General features: G+C 35.5%; 1 protein-coding gene across 5 annotated transcripts in view; it reads left to right on the top strand.

Annotated features, from left to right (window-relative positions):
* LOC123535249 (spermatogenesis-defective protein 39 homolog) overlaps positions 1-20,886 on the top strand; it is a 63,803-nt gene extending 42,917 nt beyond the window's left edge. For 4 of the 5 annotated variants that reach the window (XM_053550075.1, XM_053550068.1, XM_053550078.1 and 1 more), the window contains 12 exons: positions 2,132-2,224; positions 3,131-3,267; positions 4,373-4,411; positions 7,835-7,862; positions 8,466-8,539; positions 9,140-9,230; positions 9,698-9,874; positions 10,491-10,580; positions 11,316-11,399; positions 13,204-13,293; positions 13,691-13,795; positions 15,480-20,886. In XM_053550075.1, coding sequence (XP_053406050.1) covers positions 2,132-2,224; positions 3,131-3,267; positions 4,373-4,411; positions 7,835-7,862; positions 8,466-8,539; positions 9,140-9,230; positions 9,698-9,874; positions 10,491-10,580; positions 11,316-11,399; positions 13,204-13,293; positions 13,691-13,795; positions 15,480-15,500 — 1,029 coding nt within the window. In that variant the 3' untranslated portion in view covers positions 15,501-20,886. The remainder of the gene's footprint in view (positions 1-2,131; positions 2,225-3,130; positions 3,268-4,372; positions 4,412-7,834; positions 7,863-8,465; positions 8,540-9,139; positions 9,231-9,697; positions 9,875-10,490; positions 10,581-11,315; positions 11,400-13,203; positions 13,294-13,690; positions 13,796-15,479) is intronic. The other variant, XM_053550076.1, reaches the window with a different exon arrangement.
* Positions 20,887-21,367: the final 481 nt, after the last annotated feature.

Below are 21,367 nucleotides of genomic sequence, written 5' to 3'. Positions count from 1 at the left end.
GTTTTTTGACTTCTGTCTTACGTTCTTCAGTAGCATTATCTAGTTAAGGAGTTCTTTAGGAAATATGTGTAATACATTATCAATTATGTCCTGGACAAGAGTTTCTATTCCAGTCTTAATAAACTCAACTTCCTCTTGTGATGCTTTGATCACACATTCCTTTTCATAGACATCATTCAAGTACAATTCAAGGTGATTATTTGTTTCAGGAATTTCTTGTTTTTCACTTTCCATTGTTCAAGTAAAATTCATGGTTATTATCATTCTGTATTTGGAAACTCTTGTAAAGGTATTGCATCTGTTACTTGTTTTGTCTTTTGAAAAATAACTTTCCCTTCTCATAATCAACATTTTCTGTGGTTTGAATTCTATTGTAAGTCAAACATTTTGATTTTTCGTAATTTCCATTTAAAATAGCAGTTTTCTTTTAATTACAGTATAAAAATGTATATCTAGTTAACCAGTGTCTATATCTATATTGAATGTATGGGTAGGGCAATTCAATCTTATCAATAGATAAACTGGTTAAAGGCCTATTTTTATGTCAAATTTGATAGAGCTGGGTCGACAGTCTCTTGTTGATAACAGAAGTATGTTGCTAAGAGCTTATTTCGAGTATTTATGCACCCCTCCCTGTAAAAAAGGTGTTAGGGAGGGGCACTTAGAGTTGCCCTTGTCAATCCCCTCTTCCTTCCATGTGTTCAAATATGTGTCACGCAGTTCTCAAAAAGTATTTGATCCAGAGTCATCAAACATCACAGGATTTTTATTGAAGTTGTACACCTGATGTTTTAACTGGGACTCCACACAGTCAGACCAGAGTTATAGCCATTGAAAAAGTAAAAAAAAATATGCATATAGGGCCTATGTTTGTCTTGTAAGTACATGTATCTCAAAAAGTATATGACCCCAGAATGTGCGAAGTTATGCATCCATATTTTATTAGAGATTTCAATCAGCCAGACCAGAGTTATGTCCCTTGATTGTGTCAAAAAATATGTACAAAAGGACATCAAAGATAGTGTCACACAAATCTTACATGGTATTTGACCTAGGATAATGAAACATAATATGCATAAATGGCATGTAAGTTTGTGTTGCATGTATCTAAAAATCCGTTTTTTTTATTAGAACCATACAACATTACAGCATTGTTTTATAGCATGTGAAGTTGTGCACCTGGTGTTTTGTTTGGGATTTCACCCAGCCAGACCAGAGTTATTGTCCTTTACCCAGTGAAAAAATACATATGAAGTGCTTAAATGTTTGTGTTGCATACACCTTAAAAATATTTCAGGTAGAATCATGAAACCAGGAATATTATTCAACATATAAATTAGTGTACCCAAGTTTCTTTTTATTTATTTTGCAAGCTGCGAGCTGTTGTCCTTGATTTAGTAAAAAAATAAAGTTTGTTTCCCATGTATTTATGTATTTCAAAATATACTTGGCTTTTAGTCAGAAAACATTAGAACTTTGTTATATAGCATGTGAAGTTGTGTTTAAAACTTTGTCATGCATATATCATAAAAAATATTTCTCTTTGAGTCATGAAAACCTGTATAGTGACAGGGGGTTACTGAGGGGTGGGGGAGGGGAGCACCTCTGTCCTAAGTGTACACATCTAGTGTCCATTGTACATCTGTTTTCCTTCCATCATCCACTGTGAATCAAGTTTGTGAAATGCACATCATGGACTGACTTATCTACTGCACAAAATTTGAAATGCACATCACAAACTGACTTACCTAATGCATGAAATTGTAAATGCACATCACAAAATATAAAATGCACATCACGAACTGACTTTATCTACTGCACAACATAGTAAATGCACAGCACGAAATGTAAAATATACATCACGATCTGGCGTAACTACTGCATGATATTGTAAATGGACATCACAAAATGTAAAATGCACATCACAAACTGACTTACATACTTTATGAAATTGTAATTGCACATCACAAACTGACTTATCAACTGTATGACATTGTAAATGACATCACGAATTATAAAATGCACATCACCAACTGACTTACCAACTGTATGACATTGTAAATGCACATCACGAAATATAAAATGCACATCACCAACTGACTTTATGCTGAAACTTTATTTTTCTTTTCAGCCGTACTCACTGGAACAGTATCGGTCAAAAGCAGAAAAACTGGCATTGCTAGACAAGGCTATAGATACACATGATGGGAATGCTATTATTGCTGTAAGTTTTTAGTTGTGATAAATATGAATGGACGTATAACTTGAATTTATGGATGTTCTCTGTTACAATGTTATCTTGTACTTTTAAGGGCCTTATGGTTAAGATTACTGACTTCACATTGCTTGCTTTGCATCTCAGTGTGTTCAAGCACTGTCTTGGTCATCATGTGACAAAGACATCAAGCTGGCCTGGAGGCTGATTCTACCAAGGTGTATGCCTGTGCCTGAAGGAATGTGTAAGGTGGCAAATGGGTCTTATCCTGCCGTTACAAACTTGAAACCCATTCCATGATCTGCAAAGTATCTGCTCTTTAATTTCAGCTGTACATTTGACGGGGCCTCCGTGGCCGAGTGGTTAAGGTCATTGACTTCAAATCACTTGCCCCTCATCGATGTGGATTCGAGCCTCACTCGGGGTGTTGAATTCTTCATGTGAGGAAGCCATCCAGCTGGCTTACAGAAGGTCGGTGGTTCTACCCAGGTGCGCGCTCTTGATGAAATAATGCACGGAGGGGCACCTGGGGTCTTCCTCCACCATCAAAGCTGGAAAGTCGCCATATGACCTATAAATGTGTTGGTGCGACTTTAAACCCAACAAAATAAATAAATAAATAAAGTACCTTTGACGTGTACTCCTAAATCAAAAATTTTGTGTCCAGTAATGATCATGGCTTATGCATGCTAACCCCTGAAAGAACCATTATAATTGTGAAATTTCACTGATATGCTTGCAAATGATTATGAAAACAAAAATGACAGATACATGCCAAACTATTAATACCAGCTCAACACAGAACACAATAATATGCAGGTTACATACTTGGCAAAACAATTTTATTGATGCTTCCAATTTATGAAGTTATTGTTTGTCATTTAGTTTGTGACTAAATTTCAACTTTTATTTCAGGCTATTGTGTTTATGAAGCGGACTTTAAAAGATGCGCTATTTAACTTGGAATTGTTGAGGAGACCAGAAGCCGTGGACCAATATTTAGCGTACCTTAAAGCTCATTACAATATGAACGAATATGCTCATATGTTAGAGTAAGGGACTTTAATATACCTTTTTCTGTAGTTTTACTTTTATTGTAGAATTTCCTAAAACTACCGAAATATTGCAGAGTTTTTGGTTACAAAAACAGACACCATACGAGCAGTTATTTAATCAGTATCATTAAAAGAACTGAGAAATGCCGTCTGGCTACTGGTTGAGCAGAATATAAATAGGAAAAAAATATGTACAGTGAAACACCGCTCGCTCGAGGTCGCAAGGGGATGAGCAAAATGCTCGAGTTATCCATGGTTTCGAGCGACCCAAACATTGACCAACATATGAAAAAAATTGAAGTTTGTTTTACGAATTGTTATCGAGACCATTTGCAGAGGAAACGATGATGCGTAATAATAACACACTCGTGACATTTTCAAAAAACGTATTACAAACGTTATTTATGATAGATCGTAAATGGCACATGTGAAGAAACAGCTAAGACATTTTTTTTATTTGAAATACTGTAATCGAATTCGCAATTTTCTTCTCCAAATTAAGATCTCATAATTATCGTCTCAATTTTATGAAAAGGCTATATTATTTCCTTTATTTGCATGCAAACAACTGTTGATTAAAATATTAAGATCTCATAATTATCTTATCGATCCCGCAGAAAAAAGTAATAATCAATAACAATTTTGATCAATAAAATTTTTCTTCCACCTTACATCAATAATTAATCTCATTATCAGATCAAATATACCGACAAACAAACATTTAAGATAGTCGGGGAATAGACCATGCAATTCTCACGACGTGCGAAAATTTTAAATTAACCGATACATTCTGACCGCCGAAGGTGTGAAAAATTTTGACACCTCTGCTCGAGTTTGCCATAAGCCACAAACAGTAAATTAATACACAGGGACCAGGTGTCATGCTCGAGCGATCGAGTTATCGATGCTCGACCCAGCCATGGTAATTTCACATAGAAAATAGAACGAAATCGGCCGGGACCACGTGAATTGCTCGAGCGAGCCCGGGTGCTCGAGTCATCGATGCTCGAGCGAGCGGTGTTTCGCTGTATTTATTAAAAATTGAATAGATCTATTTTATTGATAATTATATACTTTAGCAGTGTGTTTCTATCTTACATAGGCAGGCAGATGCGGCAGGAAATAATAAAAATTCTCGTGGGTAATGAGGACATATCCCACCTATGTAACAATAATAATCATTTCCTTTTTGCTACATCCTGCAAACAGTTTCCACTCCTCTCCTGCAATTTGCATTTTCACCTGACTATATGGCACTTTCCCTTGACTTGTTTCGTCATATTGTTATGACTTTTCAGAAACCTCCTGCCTTAGACGTGTTATGACATTTCAGAAACCTTCTGCCTTAGACATGTTATGACATTTCAGAAACCTCCTGCCTTAGAGGTGTAATGACATTTCAGAAACCTCCTGCCTTAGACTTGTTATGATATTTCAGAAACCTCCTGCCTTAGACATGTTATGACATTTCAGAAACCTCCTGACTTAGACTTGTTATGACATTTCAGAAACCTCCTGCCTGACACTTGTAACTTCTGTCACATATTGAATATGCCTGTCTGATAAGCTAAGTAGGTAGGGCATGAGACACTGAACTGTTAGGTTGTATCCCTAGGCAAGATGTATGTTTAAAGTGACAGTTAAAGAGAAGGAAGAGGATGTTTCTGAAGTCATTCATCCTCAGCCTCTGATTTATTTAAGGAATTTGTCACTTGCTGATAGTGAAAAAATTAGTACTCGTACAGAATTACAGATGCCAGTTAGGTTAACTGTTTGCTGTTACGTTACTAATAAAAGATCGAAAAAACATGACCAGAACTGGAAAATGGCATAAACATAATCAGTACTGACAAAGAACATAAACATGATCAGAACTGGAAAATGGCATAAAACATGTTCAGCACTGACAAAGGGCATAAACATTACGAGAACTTGAAATATACATGATACCTGGTTATTAAAATATTTTAATAAAGAATAATTAGGCACAGGATTGTTTAGGTGAAATGTTTTATATGAACGAAGATGTATAATTTATCCTGTCACTTGCAGTATTTTCGACCCGATATCAGGGTGTCGTATATCTTTCTCGATATACCGTCAGTTGACACGTGACCAGTGATATACGATCAGTTGATCAAATAAATTGCCAGATATCGGAAAATGAAGTAATGACAAGATAAATAGAATAATAGGTTAGTGCCTAAGATGGAGAAAGTTTATCTGGCTCGGCTCCGGACGTTATCAGGTTCGCCTTCGGCTCACCCGATAACCTCCTCCACCTCGCCAGATAAACTTTCTCATCTACGGCACTAACCTATTATTCTCTATTTATAAGTGTTCTCAAATTGCACAAGTCAAGATACACTATTTACTTTACTTGTAACAATCTCTTTTGACCTAATACTTGTCATGATATCTCAGTCTTTATATACTGTACTCACAACAATACCTCATAAGATATGATTGTTTTGAATTGACAAGATACATGTATACTAATAACAAGCATAAATGTATGTTAACAAAATGTTTAGTGGCTACAAAATAAGAATTGATAACTTACAGCATAAAATCTATGAGAATCATGCTTATCTTACCAGTTGTGGTTTAAACCTGCTTAAAAGAAAAGATAATTACAATGTGAACAGAAATATGGCACAGAGATGCTATAGTGAAAAAATATCTTTAAAACTTAGAAATTTGTCCTTATTTTTCAGCAGTCTTAATATACATCAAATGAATTTAGTAATAAGGTTGAATGTTTTTCCTCATAAATTTTAGGAAACTGTAAGCATTTGGTCTTCTAGGATATATTCACGGCCAGATAGTTCCGCCTATTATATAATTATGTTTCCCCCCATTGGGAGGGGGCAAACAGGGAGACATAATGAATATGTTTTTGCCCTGTCCGTCTGTCACAATTCATTTCAGATCAGTAACTTGAGAATCATTTTATTTAAAACCTTAAAACTTAACATGATGGCAGGGCTTATAGAGTAGACGACCCTTGTTGTCTTTAGGGTAACTCAATCAAAGGTCATGGTCACAGGGACCTGAACATGGAAAACCATTTCTGATCGAGTGAACTACTTGACCCAGAATGTTGAAACTTCATAGGATGATTGGTCATGCAGAGTAGATGACCCTTATTATTATTAGGGTCACTCTGTTATAGGTCAAGGTAACAGGGGCCTGAATATGGAAAACTATTTCTGATCAATAATTTGAGAACCATTTGACCCAGAATGTTGAAACTTCATAGGATGATTGGTCATGCAGAGTAGATGACCCTTATTGATATTAGGGTCACTCTATTAAAGGTCAAGGTAACAGGGGCCTGAATATGGAAAACTATTTCTGATCAATACCGGTAATTTGAGAACCATTTGATCCAGAATGTTGAAACTTCATAGGATGATTGTTCATGCAGAGTAAATGACCCCTATTGGTTTTTGGGTCACTCTATTAAAGGTCAAGGATGCAACAGATAGAATATGGAATTCTATTTCTGGTCAATAACTTGAGAACCATTTGACCTAAAACCTTCAAACTTCATAGGGTTTATAAGACTTACAGAGTAGATGGCCCCTATTGTTTTTGATGTCACTCTATCAAAGGTCAAGTTCACAGGGGCCATCTGTCCATCACACTTCATTTTCAATCAATAACTGGAGAACCATTTGACCTACAGCCTTCAAACTTCATATGGTGATTATGGAGATAGGGCATACAGGGAAAATTACCCCTATTATTTTTGTGGTTACTAAATCAAAGGTTAATGCAACAGGGGCTTGAATATGGAAAACCATTTCTGATTAATAACTTCAGAACTGCTTGACCCAGAATGTTGAAACTTCATAGGATGATTAAATATATAGAGTAGATGACTGCTATTGCTTTTTGGGACACTTGATCAAAAGTCAAGATGGAAAATGGTTTCTGATCAAAAACTTGAGAACCATTTGACCCAGAATCTTCACACTTTATAGGATGATAGGACTTAAAGAGTAGATGACCCATATTGTTTTTGGGGTCATTTGAGCAAAGGTCAGGGTCACAGAGGCCTGATCATAGAAAACTCTTCTAATCAGTAATTTGAGAACCACTTGACCCAATGTGTTGAAACTTAAAAGGATGATTGGACATGTAGAATAGATGACCCCTACTGATCTTGGGGTCACTCGATCAAAGGTCACAGGGGCCTGAACATGGAAAACCATTTCCATTTCACAACTTGAGAATCATTAGACCCAGAATGTTGAAACTTCTTTGGATGATTAGACATGTCAAGTAGATTATCCCTGTTGCAGCCAACCATCAGTGTCTGTTTGACTTTCGCTCATGTCCCCTAATGATTTTTTTGCCTATAAGACTATGCATTGGGGGAGACATGGGTTTTTCTACAAAAGCATCTTTCAGTTTCATATATTTTTTATACAATTCAGAAAATCAATTCAGAAAACATTTATACTGTTTAGTGAAACCTGTCTGAGATTTTATTATACAAAATGTATAATGTATTATTTTTTGTGATTAATTGATCTCTTTCCTTCTTTTACTTCAGGTTGTTGAACAGGGCAGAGGAGTTAGCTGTAAGTTGTTTAACATACATTGTAGTTTAAACAGTTAAAATGAATAATGCAACTGCTATAAGATAAGAGATTTCTCAAATATATATAAAAAACTACTGACATCATTGTCATTTCTGTAAGAGTGGGCACAGTGGTATGGTAGTAACACTGTGTGATTAGGAAACCAGGAGTCCTAAGTTTAATCCCCCACTTCTTAAACTAAAAGATATTTCACATTCGAATGAGAGTCTGGTGTATGGGTGTTTTATAGCAGGCTCATGTAACTAATAAACACAGAGAAGCAAATGGAATTGAAGCATCGTCTGAACTCACAGAATAGTCTAATAACAGTTTTTCTGGAGGAGTGGCCCATACAGGTTACCGAGGGCTATTATAGATAAGCACACATACACACATTTCATTTCTGTCAGTAAAATTTACTCCTTATAAACATACACTTAAACTGGCAGTACAGGTTCAATATCTATATTGATCAGTTTAATAGTTTGGAGTAAATATCTTTAATTAAATGTCATATGTAAATATCTTAATTAAATGTCACATGTAAATATCTTTAGCTAAATATCACATACTGTTGCTGCATAACCTGAGTACATATTGCAGATGTTCAAGTATAAACAAGCAGTGAATGTGGATGATCCTTTAGCTAAAATACAGAGAGTCAAAGGTTGTTTACAGTAAGTTCACCTTTGTTAATATATTTATTTTATAATATTTGTTTAATAAAGTTGCAACTTCTTCAGGATTTTGAATATCTTGTTTATATTATGCTGTGTCAAGTGTTTATTGCATATAAATCCACATACTGAGCTTTAGGTACTAGATATTTATCAGATATATGTATTTGTGTAATGCATATTATGCAATAAAATGACCAACTAAACACAAGGAACGGTAGTAGGAACATTCATTCATCATCATTTTCACTAGTTTTTGGGAAAACCACTTAACCGAGACAAGCAGCATTTTAATCTCATCAGAGCACACATGCTAAAGGTGTTATTGTGATAACTCACAGTCCATCATCCGTCAGAACTTCTTTTAAATGACCCTTCTGCTGTAACCATTTAAGGGAGCAGTTGTCTAGTGGTTAGTATGAAACTGTTGACTTGAATTATGCAAGTAATGTTTTTGACTTTCTTCCATTATGTGGTTAAAATATGGTAAAAGATAAGTTTTCAGAGGTCATCCTATGTTACTTCTGTAATTCACTGAATTTATTTTTCCGTTTAAATTTTATCATCTGCATTATTTGGACTCGTGTTTTACAATTTCAGGGCTCATTTTGAGATGACCCCTGGGCTAGAACATGATTGTGGACTGCTACAGCAACAGATATCCCTGCTTCAGAGGCAAAGACCTGTAGATGTAAGTTGCTTCTAAAACGTCTTTGTTTCTTACAAGACACGATATATAAATTGCCGGTCTATGACTGTCTAATGTATATTTTCTGGGCTAATAAATCAATACTTGAAAATTAATCAGTGAAAAACGTATCACATAAAAAAATTCTTACCAAATGGCTAGCCAGTCAATAGTCAAAGCTATTTACTCTTTGGTCTCTGGCTGTGGTTTTGACTATTGGCTGGCAAGGCATTCAGTAACTTTATATTTTAGTCAGTAAATCTTTAAAATGTTTCACTGTCTAAATGTAAATATATTCAGTTACATTTAAATCAGCGTGCAGTTTTAAGATACTTAAGTACAGTGTAATGTATTAATTTATACAATATCAAATCTGTAAATTTATGTGAGATAGTTGAAGTACAGTTACTGAAAGGAAGAATCAATGTGTGCAAGCTATTAACATGAACTTATTCAGATCTTTTCTACAGGTAGGAGATGAAATGTTGGAGAAAGAAGGAAAGCACATGTTGTTCCGTCAGGTGCCGCGGAAAGCCTCTATCATTAACATGCCTGTGATTACCACACTGTATTACTGTTGTGTGTACCACTATGAGGAGGGTGAGAACCTGTTGTCAAGCCCAGCAAGCATCCGGAAAGAACACCAGGTAATTTGAACCAGTCAACTTCAATTATTAATATACTTGTGTTTACCACAGTGACTCTGTATTACTGCTGTGTACACCATTATGAGGTCGGGAATCTTTTATTGAGTCCATATAATTGTATTGGTGTGATGTTAAACCAAACAAAAAGAAGGATACGTTGAGTCTTCCTCCACCACAAACAGCTGGAAAAATGCTGTATGACATAAATTTTTATTGGTGTGAAAAAAGGGACAAAATAGAAAAAAGAACATCTGTCATATGATCTTACCAGTTGATCATATTTCTAGTCATGACTGATCAGTTTCAAAGAAACTAACTAAGTTGACTACTTTTCAGACCAAATTATAATCTTGATGTCAGTTGCAATATTCACCGTTATTATGAAGTCCTAGAAGCCAAATATGAATTCTTCACTATTCTTGTAAAACAAATTCAAGAGATACATGAAGACCTATGTGAGATTTAAATTGGTAAGGTTAGGTTTATTTAGAAATGTTTAAGCAGAACTATCTGATATGTTAAAAAACAACAGTTTAAGGAATACTGTTTAGGTACTTCATGTAGCAAGCAGGCTGATTAAGCCTAGGATTATCATTATTTGTATGACTTATTTCAGTTGACGGAGAAGCAGTATGTATGGACGGCAGTGAAAGCCAGGTCCAGGTTGAGAAAGTGGGGTGATATAGAAGATATGTGTAGGACCAAGGTATGTACAATGATACAAAATATCTTAAGAATTTCATACTTTAAAGTAAATTAATTATGTAAGCATACATTTTGTGCCTTCAGCGAAACAAACTTTTTCTTGGGAATATAAATTCTTGGATTTTCAATTTTAAAGATACAAGCAGCTGAAAGTTTGCCTTTTTCAAGATTAAATTTCATGGATTATAATGCATTCAAAGAACCATGAAAAGTTAGGCCCCCTTTCATTAATATCAAAAATATAGACAAGTAAACAAGTACACATGAGCCATGCCATGAGAAAATCAACATAGTGGGTTTGCGCCCAGCATGGATCCAGACCAGCCTGCGCATCCGCGCAGACTGGTCAGGATCCATGCTGTTTGCTAATGGTTTCTCTAATTGCAGTAGGCTCTAAAAGCGAACAGCATGGATCCTGACCAGACTGCGCAGATGCGCAGGCTGGTCTGGATCCATGCTGGTCGCACACCCACTATGTTGGTTTTCCCATGGCACGGCTCACATGATTAATGTTGTGGCACATATTGCAATCAGGTAGCACCAGTAACCAGAGAACACAGCACATCTGTAGTTAAAAGTCATTCATATAAACAAAATGATTACACAAAATTGTTCAGCAATAAATGGACTCCAACATAACATGGTATGGCTAAAATTGAGTTATTAAAGTTTTTTTGAAAGAAGAAAGAAATATTAAACCCAAATAATTTTCAAAGGTTCCTTTGCTGTTTTTCAGGGCTTTTTTGGTACAAAGATGAGGTGTGTTATAGGATTTGATAAAGTAGCATCTATCATATATAAAGCAGAAGCACCTCCTGAGGTAAGGCCAAAAAGCGTGGATGTTGAGTAAATATTAAGTCACCTGGTGCAGTTTCCTGAATAAAAATCTGATGTGAGATTTTTGTCTCACACTGGTCACAGACTTCTTTATTTTACTGTATGTTTATGGTTTGACTTCATTAAAAACATCGTATTTTCATTAAAATTCACTTGATCTATCTTATTCAATACCAGATATCCTATATGAATGAATGTAGCATTTATAAAAGAATGCATAAATTTATACGCTATTGTATTTAAGAAAAAATCACCCAACAGAGTGTTACCTGACATTCCCATTTGCATTTAGAGCTTGTGACAGATTCTTACGTTTTGAGTACTTGTAACTCAGGGCCCAGCAGAGTGGGCGTGTGTTCCCAACCAACCCAGTTGGCTGCGAAGTGACCTATACTCATTAAAGATGCACCCTACAATTTTGACAAAGGAAATTTTTTTCTCTCAAAATTTAGACCCAGACACACCAGAGACCACCATTTCATACCTGTATTTCAACATTTTCAGGGGGAGAGCCCCCTGACCTCCCTAAAAATAACCCCCACCCCCCTCATCAGGAGGGGAGTTACTTTTCAATTACCTCAAAATTTAGACCTAAAATGCACATGAGCCCACCATTTCATGTCTGTATTTCAAAAATTTCAAAGAGGAGAGCACCAGAATTCCTAAAATGAGGGAAGTACTGCCACCATTAAATGCCCAAGAGTACACCATTTTTAGCTTGACTATTCGAAGAATAATCTAGCTGTTCTACTCACCCTGGCGTCGGCATCACACCTTGGTTAAAGTTTTGCATGCATGGACATATAGCTATCATTTAAATGCATATAGCTTTGAAACTTATTTTTTCTTTTTCTAGGTCAATTACCAACCTCACTGGGTCAGGTCCTATAACTCTTACATGTATTTTGAGCAAATTATGCCCCCTTTTGGACTTAGAAAATTCTGGTTAAAGTTTTATATGCAAGTTACTATCTCCAAAACTAATGCAGATATTGAATTGAAACTTCACTTGTGTCTTTGGGTTTATCAAAGTAGTTGATAGCATCAAGTCTCATAACTGACCTTCATTTTGGCCAAATTATGCCCCCTTTCAGACTTAGAAAATCCTGGTTAAAGTTTTGCGTGCAAGTACATACAGCCATTACTTAAAGGCATATAGATTTGAAACTTATTTTTTCTTTTTCTAGAATAAGTACCAACCTCACTTGGTCAAGTCCCATAACTCTGACATGTATTTTGGGCACTTTTGGACTTAGAAAATTCTGGTTAAAGTTTTGCATGCAAGTTACTATCTGCAGAACAAATGCAGATATTAAGTTGAAACTTCACATGTAACTTCGGTGTTATAAGTTTAGTTGAAAGCATCAAGTATCATAACTCTGACATGCATTTTGGTCAAATTATGTCCCCTTTTGAACGTATATTTAACTTTTTAGATATTTTAACATTTTGGGTAATATTTTCCTGCTTCTGAGATAATATTTTCGAATAGTCGAGCATTGGCATCGTACAGCTCTTGTTCATACCCATATTTGAAAAATATTCCTAGCCTCCCCCAACCCCCCCCCCCCCCACACACACAACATTGGCAAAGGCAGCCCTCCAATACCTACTTGCTATGAGCACTTGCTATGCTCCTGAGCAGTGTGATGTCTTTGTTCTAGACTGGTGCTGCCCCCCCCCCCCCCCCCCCCCCCAATTATTCTTTGGTACGGGCATGCTTGTAAATGTATCAGTATCAATCTTTTCCTTACAATCAATAAGAAACATGTCATTTGTACAAACAGGTACTGTGTCAGTACTTAAAGCTTGTGGATGATGTTGATAAAAGACTGGAGCTTGCCAGGAGAATGCAGTGTCATGATGCAGTCATTGAGGTAAGCAGGCTGTTTAGATATCTGTTTTACTTGTTGTTAGATCACATGTATATCCTTCTTGAGTAAGGTGATCATTGTCAGTGATTGTGATGATGAGATGGGGAACATAGCTCAATATGTTACTGGAATACAATTTAAGGCTTACTTTCATCTAAAAGGAAACAAAATGTATTTATAATACATTTATAAGGAGGTGCTCGCTTCATAAAGGAGGTTATACTGTAGATGTTATAAAGAAAACAGTAAAATTCCATGTAAAGATTATTACCCAGGTTTTCTTGAAGTTTAGATAGAGAATAAAATGTAGCATTGAGTAATAAATCTATATAAATTGACAGATTATGATATTTAGTTTGAATTGCATAATTGTTGCGTAACAATCTATTTTTCTTTCCAGACGTTTCGTTCACAAAGAGACAGACAGGGATTACAGAAATATGTCGAGGCATTAAAACCTAATTCCAGGGAGTGGTTCGTAGCCAATGGTGTTTTGAAGGATCAGGTATAATGATTACACCCTAGATAAAAAGTATATGGGGGTCTATATTGGATTCATGTATGTCTGACCGTTGATCCATTGGTCTGTCCGTCTGTTCGACATATTAACTGCTGGGAAGATTTTCATAAAACCTCATAAAGCTGACTTACAGAGCATGTTACCAAAGTCACTCTATTTAAGGTCAAGGTCACATTAGGAGGTCAAAGGTTGTATGGCTTAAATTTGTTCCTGCTCCAATCTTCTTTTACCACTGGAAGGATTTTTCATAAAATTAGCATCAATTGTTAACCTCATCAAGAGAGTGCACAACCTAGGTCAAAGGTCAAGATCACACTTGAAGGTCAAAGGTTATAATGCTCAAATTTGTGTCCACTCAGTATCTTCTAAACCACTGAAATGAATTTCATAAAACTAGCATCAATTCTTAACTTTATCAAGACAATATGCAGAGTTCACAACTCTGGCCCCGTGTTCACAAAACATTTTTCGGTCTCAACTGAGTTTGAATTTGAAATTTTTAAATCAATTTTGCTCAAACTGCAAGACTAAATTCCAACTGAGACTGATCATCAATAATGCATAGTCACTGGAAAAAAGTTTGTGATGTCATATTTAGTTTTAAACATGCTACTTAGATATAAATAACAAATAAAATTTCATTATCAAACTCAGCTGAGACTGAATGTATATTGTGAACATAGGGCTAGATCACTTGGTCAAAGGTCAAAGACACATTAAGAGGTCACAGGTCAAAGAGCTCAAATTTGTGTTCTCTCCATACCATCCTATCCACTGGAAGGATTTTCATATCATAGTATCAGTTGTTTACCCAGTCAGGACGATACTTACCCTGTATCAAACAGTATCGAGGGATATTAGTGATAGCTCTAGAGGTTAACCAAATGGGACCGTTTCGTCAAGCATCAATACCCCTTACTAGAATGACTTGATACTAATGCAGATGTAACCTGTGACCATTCCTCATCTTCAGACATCACCTGACTTCAGTTTGACCTTGACCTTGAACTTGACCTCGTTTTGGACTTTGGTTGCTTTGTATCAACAAGGATGCCACCGGGAGCATCAAACGTTTATTGAACGCAGCTCCTTTTTATTTGTGTCCTGACAACTTCCCGATTATCTTACCTGTCTAGTTCTTTGACATCCACAATTTCAAGACCCTACCAAAGAGCCACAGCATCTCTTGCTATGGAAATCAAATGATTTCAAAGTATATTACGTCAAAGCAAATTCAGGGGGTATTTTTCAGGTGATTTCATGAATGATAAGCTTATAGTAGAGTTTAATGAAACTGTCAAGATAAATCTATTTTATGAAGTCTAAGTTACAAACTTCAATTTCAGACTCGTGTTTAATTATGACAAAGGCATATAGTATTCACACTGTATGTGTGTATGCTAGCCTGCCTCTCTGTTTGCCAAAAACTTTGTGCCATAGCAGTATCTTTTACATTATTCAGCAGATTTTGATGAAACTTTACACAATTTTTAAAAGATGATGAGGTGCATTGGGCGCACAAATTATGTTTGTACTATTCTAACCCAAACCCTGTGTCTTGTGTGCCATTTCTACAGCATGTGTGTTTTGCAAACAATTTCTTATTACATTTGTACTTGTACACATATATTCTTCATGTTATTAATTTATGTGAAACATTTTCTTGCAGACTGTGAAATGGAAAACTTGAGGAATTGTTCTCACTATCAAGTACCACTGTGATATAAATTGTGAATCGTCATTCCAAATAACAGCAGGATTTTGAGTTGCTATGAACTGCAAATACATAGACTTTCTTCTTGAAGTACCTTTTTATCATATATTTTATTAACAAATAACAGGGATGCAGAATTCAATGTCCAAATTGCCAGCTTGTTGCACAGCCCATCTGGACAAATAGAGTTTCACTGCACTTTATATTATTAGCTCATCTGATTTTTTGAAAAAAAATGATGAGTTATTGTCATCACTTGAGCGGTTGTCGGCATCGGCGTCGGCGTCTGCGTCGGCGTTGCCTGGTTAAGTTTTATGTTTAGGTCAGCTTTTCTCCTAAACTATCAAAGCTATTGCTTTGAAACTTGGAATACTTGTTCACCATCATAAGCTGACCCTGTATAGCAAGAAACATAACTCCATCTTGCTTTTTGCAAGATTTATGGCCCCTTTTGTACTTAGAAAATATCAGATTTCTTGGTTAAGTTTTATGTTTAAGTCAACTTTTCTCCTAAACTATCAAAGCTATTGCTTTGAAACTTGGAATACTTGTTCACCATCATAAGTGGACCCTGTACATCAAGAAACATAACTCCATCTTGCTTTTTGCAAGAATTATTGCCCCTTTTGGACTTAGAAAATCAGTTTTCTTGGTTAAGTTTTATGTTTAGGTCAGCTTTTATCCTAAACTATCAAAGCTATTGCTTTAAACCTTGCAACACTTGTTCACCATCATAAGCTGACCCTGTACAGCAAGAAACATAACTCCATCCTGCTTTTTGCAAGATTTATGGCCCCTTTTGGACTTAGAAAATATCAGATATTTTGGTTAAGTTTTATGTTTAGGTCAACTTTTTCTCTTAAACTATCAAAGCTATTGCTTTGAAACTTGCAACACTTGTTCACCATCATAAGCTGACCCTGTACAGCAAGCAACATAACTCCATCCTGCTTTTTGCAATAATTATTGCCCCTTTTGGACTTAGAAAATCATTTTCTTGGTTGAGTATTATGTTTAAGGCAACTTTTCTCATAAACTATCAAAGCTATTGCTTTAAAACTTGCAACAGTTTTTCACCATCATAAGTGGACACTGTACATCAAGAAACATAACTCTATCCTGCTTTTGCAAGAAAGATGGCCCTTTTTAGACTTAGAAAATCATGAGTAGGACAATATTTCTATTATACAAAAAAAATCAGATGAGCGACAGCACCTGCAAGGCGGTGCTCTTGTATTATACAGACAATAAGAAAATAGCTCATGGCAAAAATGGACAAGTAAGACAAAATTAGATTTTGCTGCTCCTGTTAGAGGGACTGTCAGCAAGCTGAAGCATTTAATGTGAACTTACTGCTTTCCCGCTGTAGAACATCATTTGCGTAATTCAAGTGATCTTCTTGATCCTTTCTTTAATAAAACACATTAGGTTTCAGAATCCAGTTTCTGTGATATTGGTTCACTTAAACTGGTGTTATTTACAGCAAAATGAATTAGCATTGCGTTTAAATTTGAAGACATAAAAAGTGCTTTTTCAATATTTTTAAAATACTAGCACAGACATATTATTGGGTCAAATTCTTGTCCTGCATGTTAAAAATATCTAACAACAATATATATTTTCTGCTTCAAAACCTTCAAATCTGAGGGGGAAGACCTATTGTTTTTGCCCTGTCCGTCCATCACAGTTTATTTCCTATCAATAACTGAAGAACCATTTGACCTAGAACCTTCAAACTTTATAGAATGGCAGGGCTTATGGAGTAGGCAACCGCTATTGTTTTGGGGGTCATTCCATCAAAGGTCATGGCCACAGGGGCCTGAACATAGAAAACCATTTCCAATCAATAACTTAAGAACCACTTGACCCAGAATGTTTAAACTTCATAGAATGATTGGTCATGCAGGGTAGATGACCCCTTTTGGTTTTAGGGTCACTATGTTAAAGGTCAAGGTCACAGGAGCCTGAACATGGAAAACCCATTTCTGATCAATAACTTAAGAATTACTTGACCCAGAATGTTGAAACTTTATAAGATGATCAAACATGCAGAGTAGATGACTCCTAATGATTTTGGGGTCACTCTATTAAAGGTCAAGGTCACAGGGGCCTGAACATGGAAAACCATTTCTGGTCATTAACTTGAGAACTACTTGACCCAGAATGTTGAAACTTCATAGGATGATTGGACATGCAGAATGGATGACCCCTATTGATTTTGGGGTCCCTCTATTAAAGGTCAAGGTCACAGGGGCCTGAACATGGAAAACCATTTCCAGTCATTAACTTGAGAACTACTTGACCCAGAATGTTGAAACTTCATAGGATGATTCGACATGCAGAGTAGATGACCCCTATTGATTTTGGGGTCACTCCATTAAAGGTCAAGGTCATAGCGAATAGAACATGGAAATCCATTTTGGTCAATAACTTGAGAACCATTTGACCTAAAACCTTCAAACTTCATTGGGTGGTAGGACTTACAGAGTAGATGACCCCTATTGTTTTTGGGTAACGCCATCAAAGGTCAAGGTCACAGGAGCCTGAACATAGAAATCTCTTTCCAGTCAATAACTTAAGAACCACTTGAGCCAGAATGATGAAACAATATGATGATTAGACATGCAGAGTTGATGACCCCTACTGATTTTGGGGTCACTCAATCAAAGGTCAAGGTCACAGGGGCCTGAACATGGAAATCCATTTCAAATTCATAACTTGAGAACCACTAGGCCCAGAATGTTGAAACTTAGTGGAATGATTGGACATGCCAAGTACATGAGGCCTATTTCAGCCAACCATCAGTATCTCTTTGACTTTCGCTTCTTGTTTATACGACTATACATTGGGGGAGACATGCGCTTTTCTACAAAAGCATCTTCTAGTTTCAGTTATTTTTTTCATACACCCTTCACATTTGATTTATGGGAAATAAAATCCAAGTATCATTCTTCACACATACATATGTTGGTTTCTGTTTAAAACATACCAGCAGATATACATATATTATGTTTACTATCAGAATTCTTTATATTCAGATATGATTGAATTTTCAGGTTTAAAGTGCATGCAAAATTTTAAAATGATTTAAATTAACAGCAAACACAAAATGATGAAAATAACTTTTGTGTCTTTTTTTGTCTTTTGAAAAATTTTGCTGTAATGCTAACTTTTTGAATAAAATATTTCCAATGTATGTTTTTCATTTGTTAAGTTTTTTGTAAGTGCAATATTGTTGCAGATATATTAAACTAAATACTGAAGTTTTGTGTGTCTTTTTCATCTTTTGCTGATTTTTAGCTCTTATAATGTGGGTCAATTTCACAGAGGAACATATGCAATCAGTCCGGGCTCGAACCGAACCTGCAACCCCTCGCTTTCTAGGAGTGTTCTACAAACTTAGCTAACTGGCTGTTTTAAACGTTTCTTCACTTAATATGACAAAGTATGTACTTGGATATTCCAGAATAGTGGAAGATTATGGTTATTTTTGCAGACTTTATTATGCCATGGCAACCAAAGTGGAATGATTAAAAAATCAATAGTAACCATATCTAAAAGGTAAAGGTTACTGACTTTTGCCACTTGCCCTCTCAACTGTTGGTCAAATTCTTTCTTGTATAAATGTCTTTCGGCTGGTTATGGAATGTTGCTGGTTCTAATGGTATACAGTTAAGATGCAGGCACTTGAAGACCTATTCCACAAATAAAGTTAGTAAGACACTATTATGATGAGAAGGCTGTTCCCACACTACCTCAGCCTTATTTTAACTTAAGGTAGTTCTGCACATCCAGGTTGAAATTTTTTCCACAATGCGGAATTAGATTACACTCTGATTTTTTAAAACTTCAAATATACTTAGAAAATTCAGCAAATAAAAAAGATAGGGTCATGTGCTTGATTTTTTGCTAGACTGATTTGAAGAAATTGGACCTCACACACTTTTTCATAATTGGAGTCTATGGGAAAATCATAACTTACATAACATTTTTGCAAATAGAAATTTTTCTTCAATGTAGATTTTAATGTAACTTCTAAATTGTTGTAAATGCACATATGGCCTTTAATATGGTGATATAAAATGCATAGGTCCATGTGTTTATTTTTGAGATTTGAAAAAAAAGATTAAATACGCGAAATGCATATGACCTATGTGTGATTTTTTTTTATGAATTACCCCCTTTTTTACTTAGAATTTCAGGTCAAAGTTTTGCACTTTCATTCTGTCTTAATCATTACTAAATGGATTTGATTCAAACTGAAAGTAGTTGTTCCACATCATCTCTCACATCATATGATACAAGGTCCATAGCTCTGGTACCAATATTTAATGAATTATCCCCCACTTTTACTTAGAATTTCGGGTTAAAGTTTTGATGCACTTTCACTCTATCTCAGTAATTACTAATTGGATTTGATTCAAACTTAAAATAGTTGTTCAACATCATCACTCACATCATATGACATAAGCACCATAACTCTTGCACCAATATTTGATGAATTATCTCCCCCTTTTTACTTAGAATTTCAGGTTAAAGTTTTGGTGCACTTTCACTCTATCTCACTTAATACTAAATGGATTTGATTAAAACTTATAATAGTTGTTTCACCCTATCACCCACATCATATAAGATACATAAGTGTGGCACCAATATTTCATGAATTTTGCCCACTAACTTGGAATTTAAGAATAATTTTGATGCATTTTCACTATATCTTAGTAGTTACTAAATGGATTTGATTCAAACTTGAAGTAGTTGTTCCACATCATCACCCACATCATAATTTATGACACAAGGTGTATAACCCCTGCACCAGTATTTTATGAATTATGTCCCCTTTTTGCTTAGAATTATACTTAATTAGTGTTTTGATACACTTTATCTTTATCTCCCTTATAACAATATATTTCTTACACAGACTAAAGCTATTGTGCAATATCTTCATCCACCATTAGAGTCATTAAACACTCCAGTAACAGCTCCAGCTTCCTCAGATGTGTCCAGTTTCACTATCCAGCATTGAAATAGTTGAAACCGTGCATAGAATAATAAACTCTTACTATACCCCTTGTGAAATTTCTGTAAAATCACATATTTTCTCTGGGTCAAAATTTGGCGATTTTGAACATTTTAGTACCGTACTTTGGTGCCGTACTTAAATTTGAATTATACTAATGGTGAATATTTACTTGAGGATTAATGTTCGCGAGATGAAGGGCCTCGCGAAAGCAGCCAAAATTAAACTCTCGCAAAAATTTCTGCTTTTGCAGTATTCTACAGTTTTATAATCACTTTGCTTTGTTTAGATAAATGAAAATATGATTTGCTAATTTGTGAAAATAAATACTCGCAAAACTGATTTTATTATTATAACTCGTATATATATTTCACAAAGTACTGTTCATTGTGACCACACCTGGTAAACAACAGAGTTACCTCTTTCAGAGGTGTACGGTAAATTGCTATGTTGCAACTTCCCAGGTAGTACATGTCGCTAGAAAAAACTGTAAACAAAGGCAAGTGTCATCATATTTTTGGCATTTTTATGTATCCACTATCAAACAAGGAACAATTGTAGGTGATACAGGTTTGATATAACTTGACAGACAACTTAGTATTGATAAATTTATTTCTGATTGTCAGGTCTGGAACCTGGCCAATTCGTCATGAAAGCATACATGTATTCACATGAAATTTCACATTCCGAGATTTGAATAGGTACTGCAACTTATTATTAATTTATTTTTTGGTCGACTGACACGACCAATGTAACTGCATTAGACGTTTCAACCAATATAGCACATTTTGCACATGCAGGGCATGTGCACCAACATGCAAGT

Source organism: Mercenaria mercenaria, chromosome 1 (assembly GCF_021730395.1).
Source record: "Mercenaria mercenaria strain notata chromosome 1, MADL_Memer_1, whole genome shotgun sequence".
NCBI classification, from domain to species: domain Eukaryota; kingdom Metazoa; phylum Mollusca; class Bivalvia; order Venerida; family Veneridae; genus Mercenaria; species Mercenaria mercenaria.
Note: the sequence above shows the minus strand (reverse complement) of the source record. Positions and strands in the feature narration are given on the sequence as shown.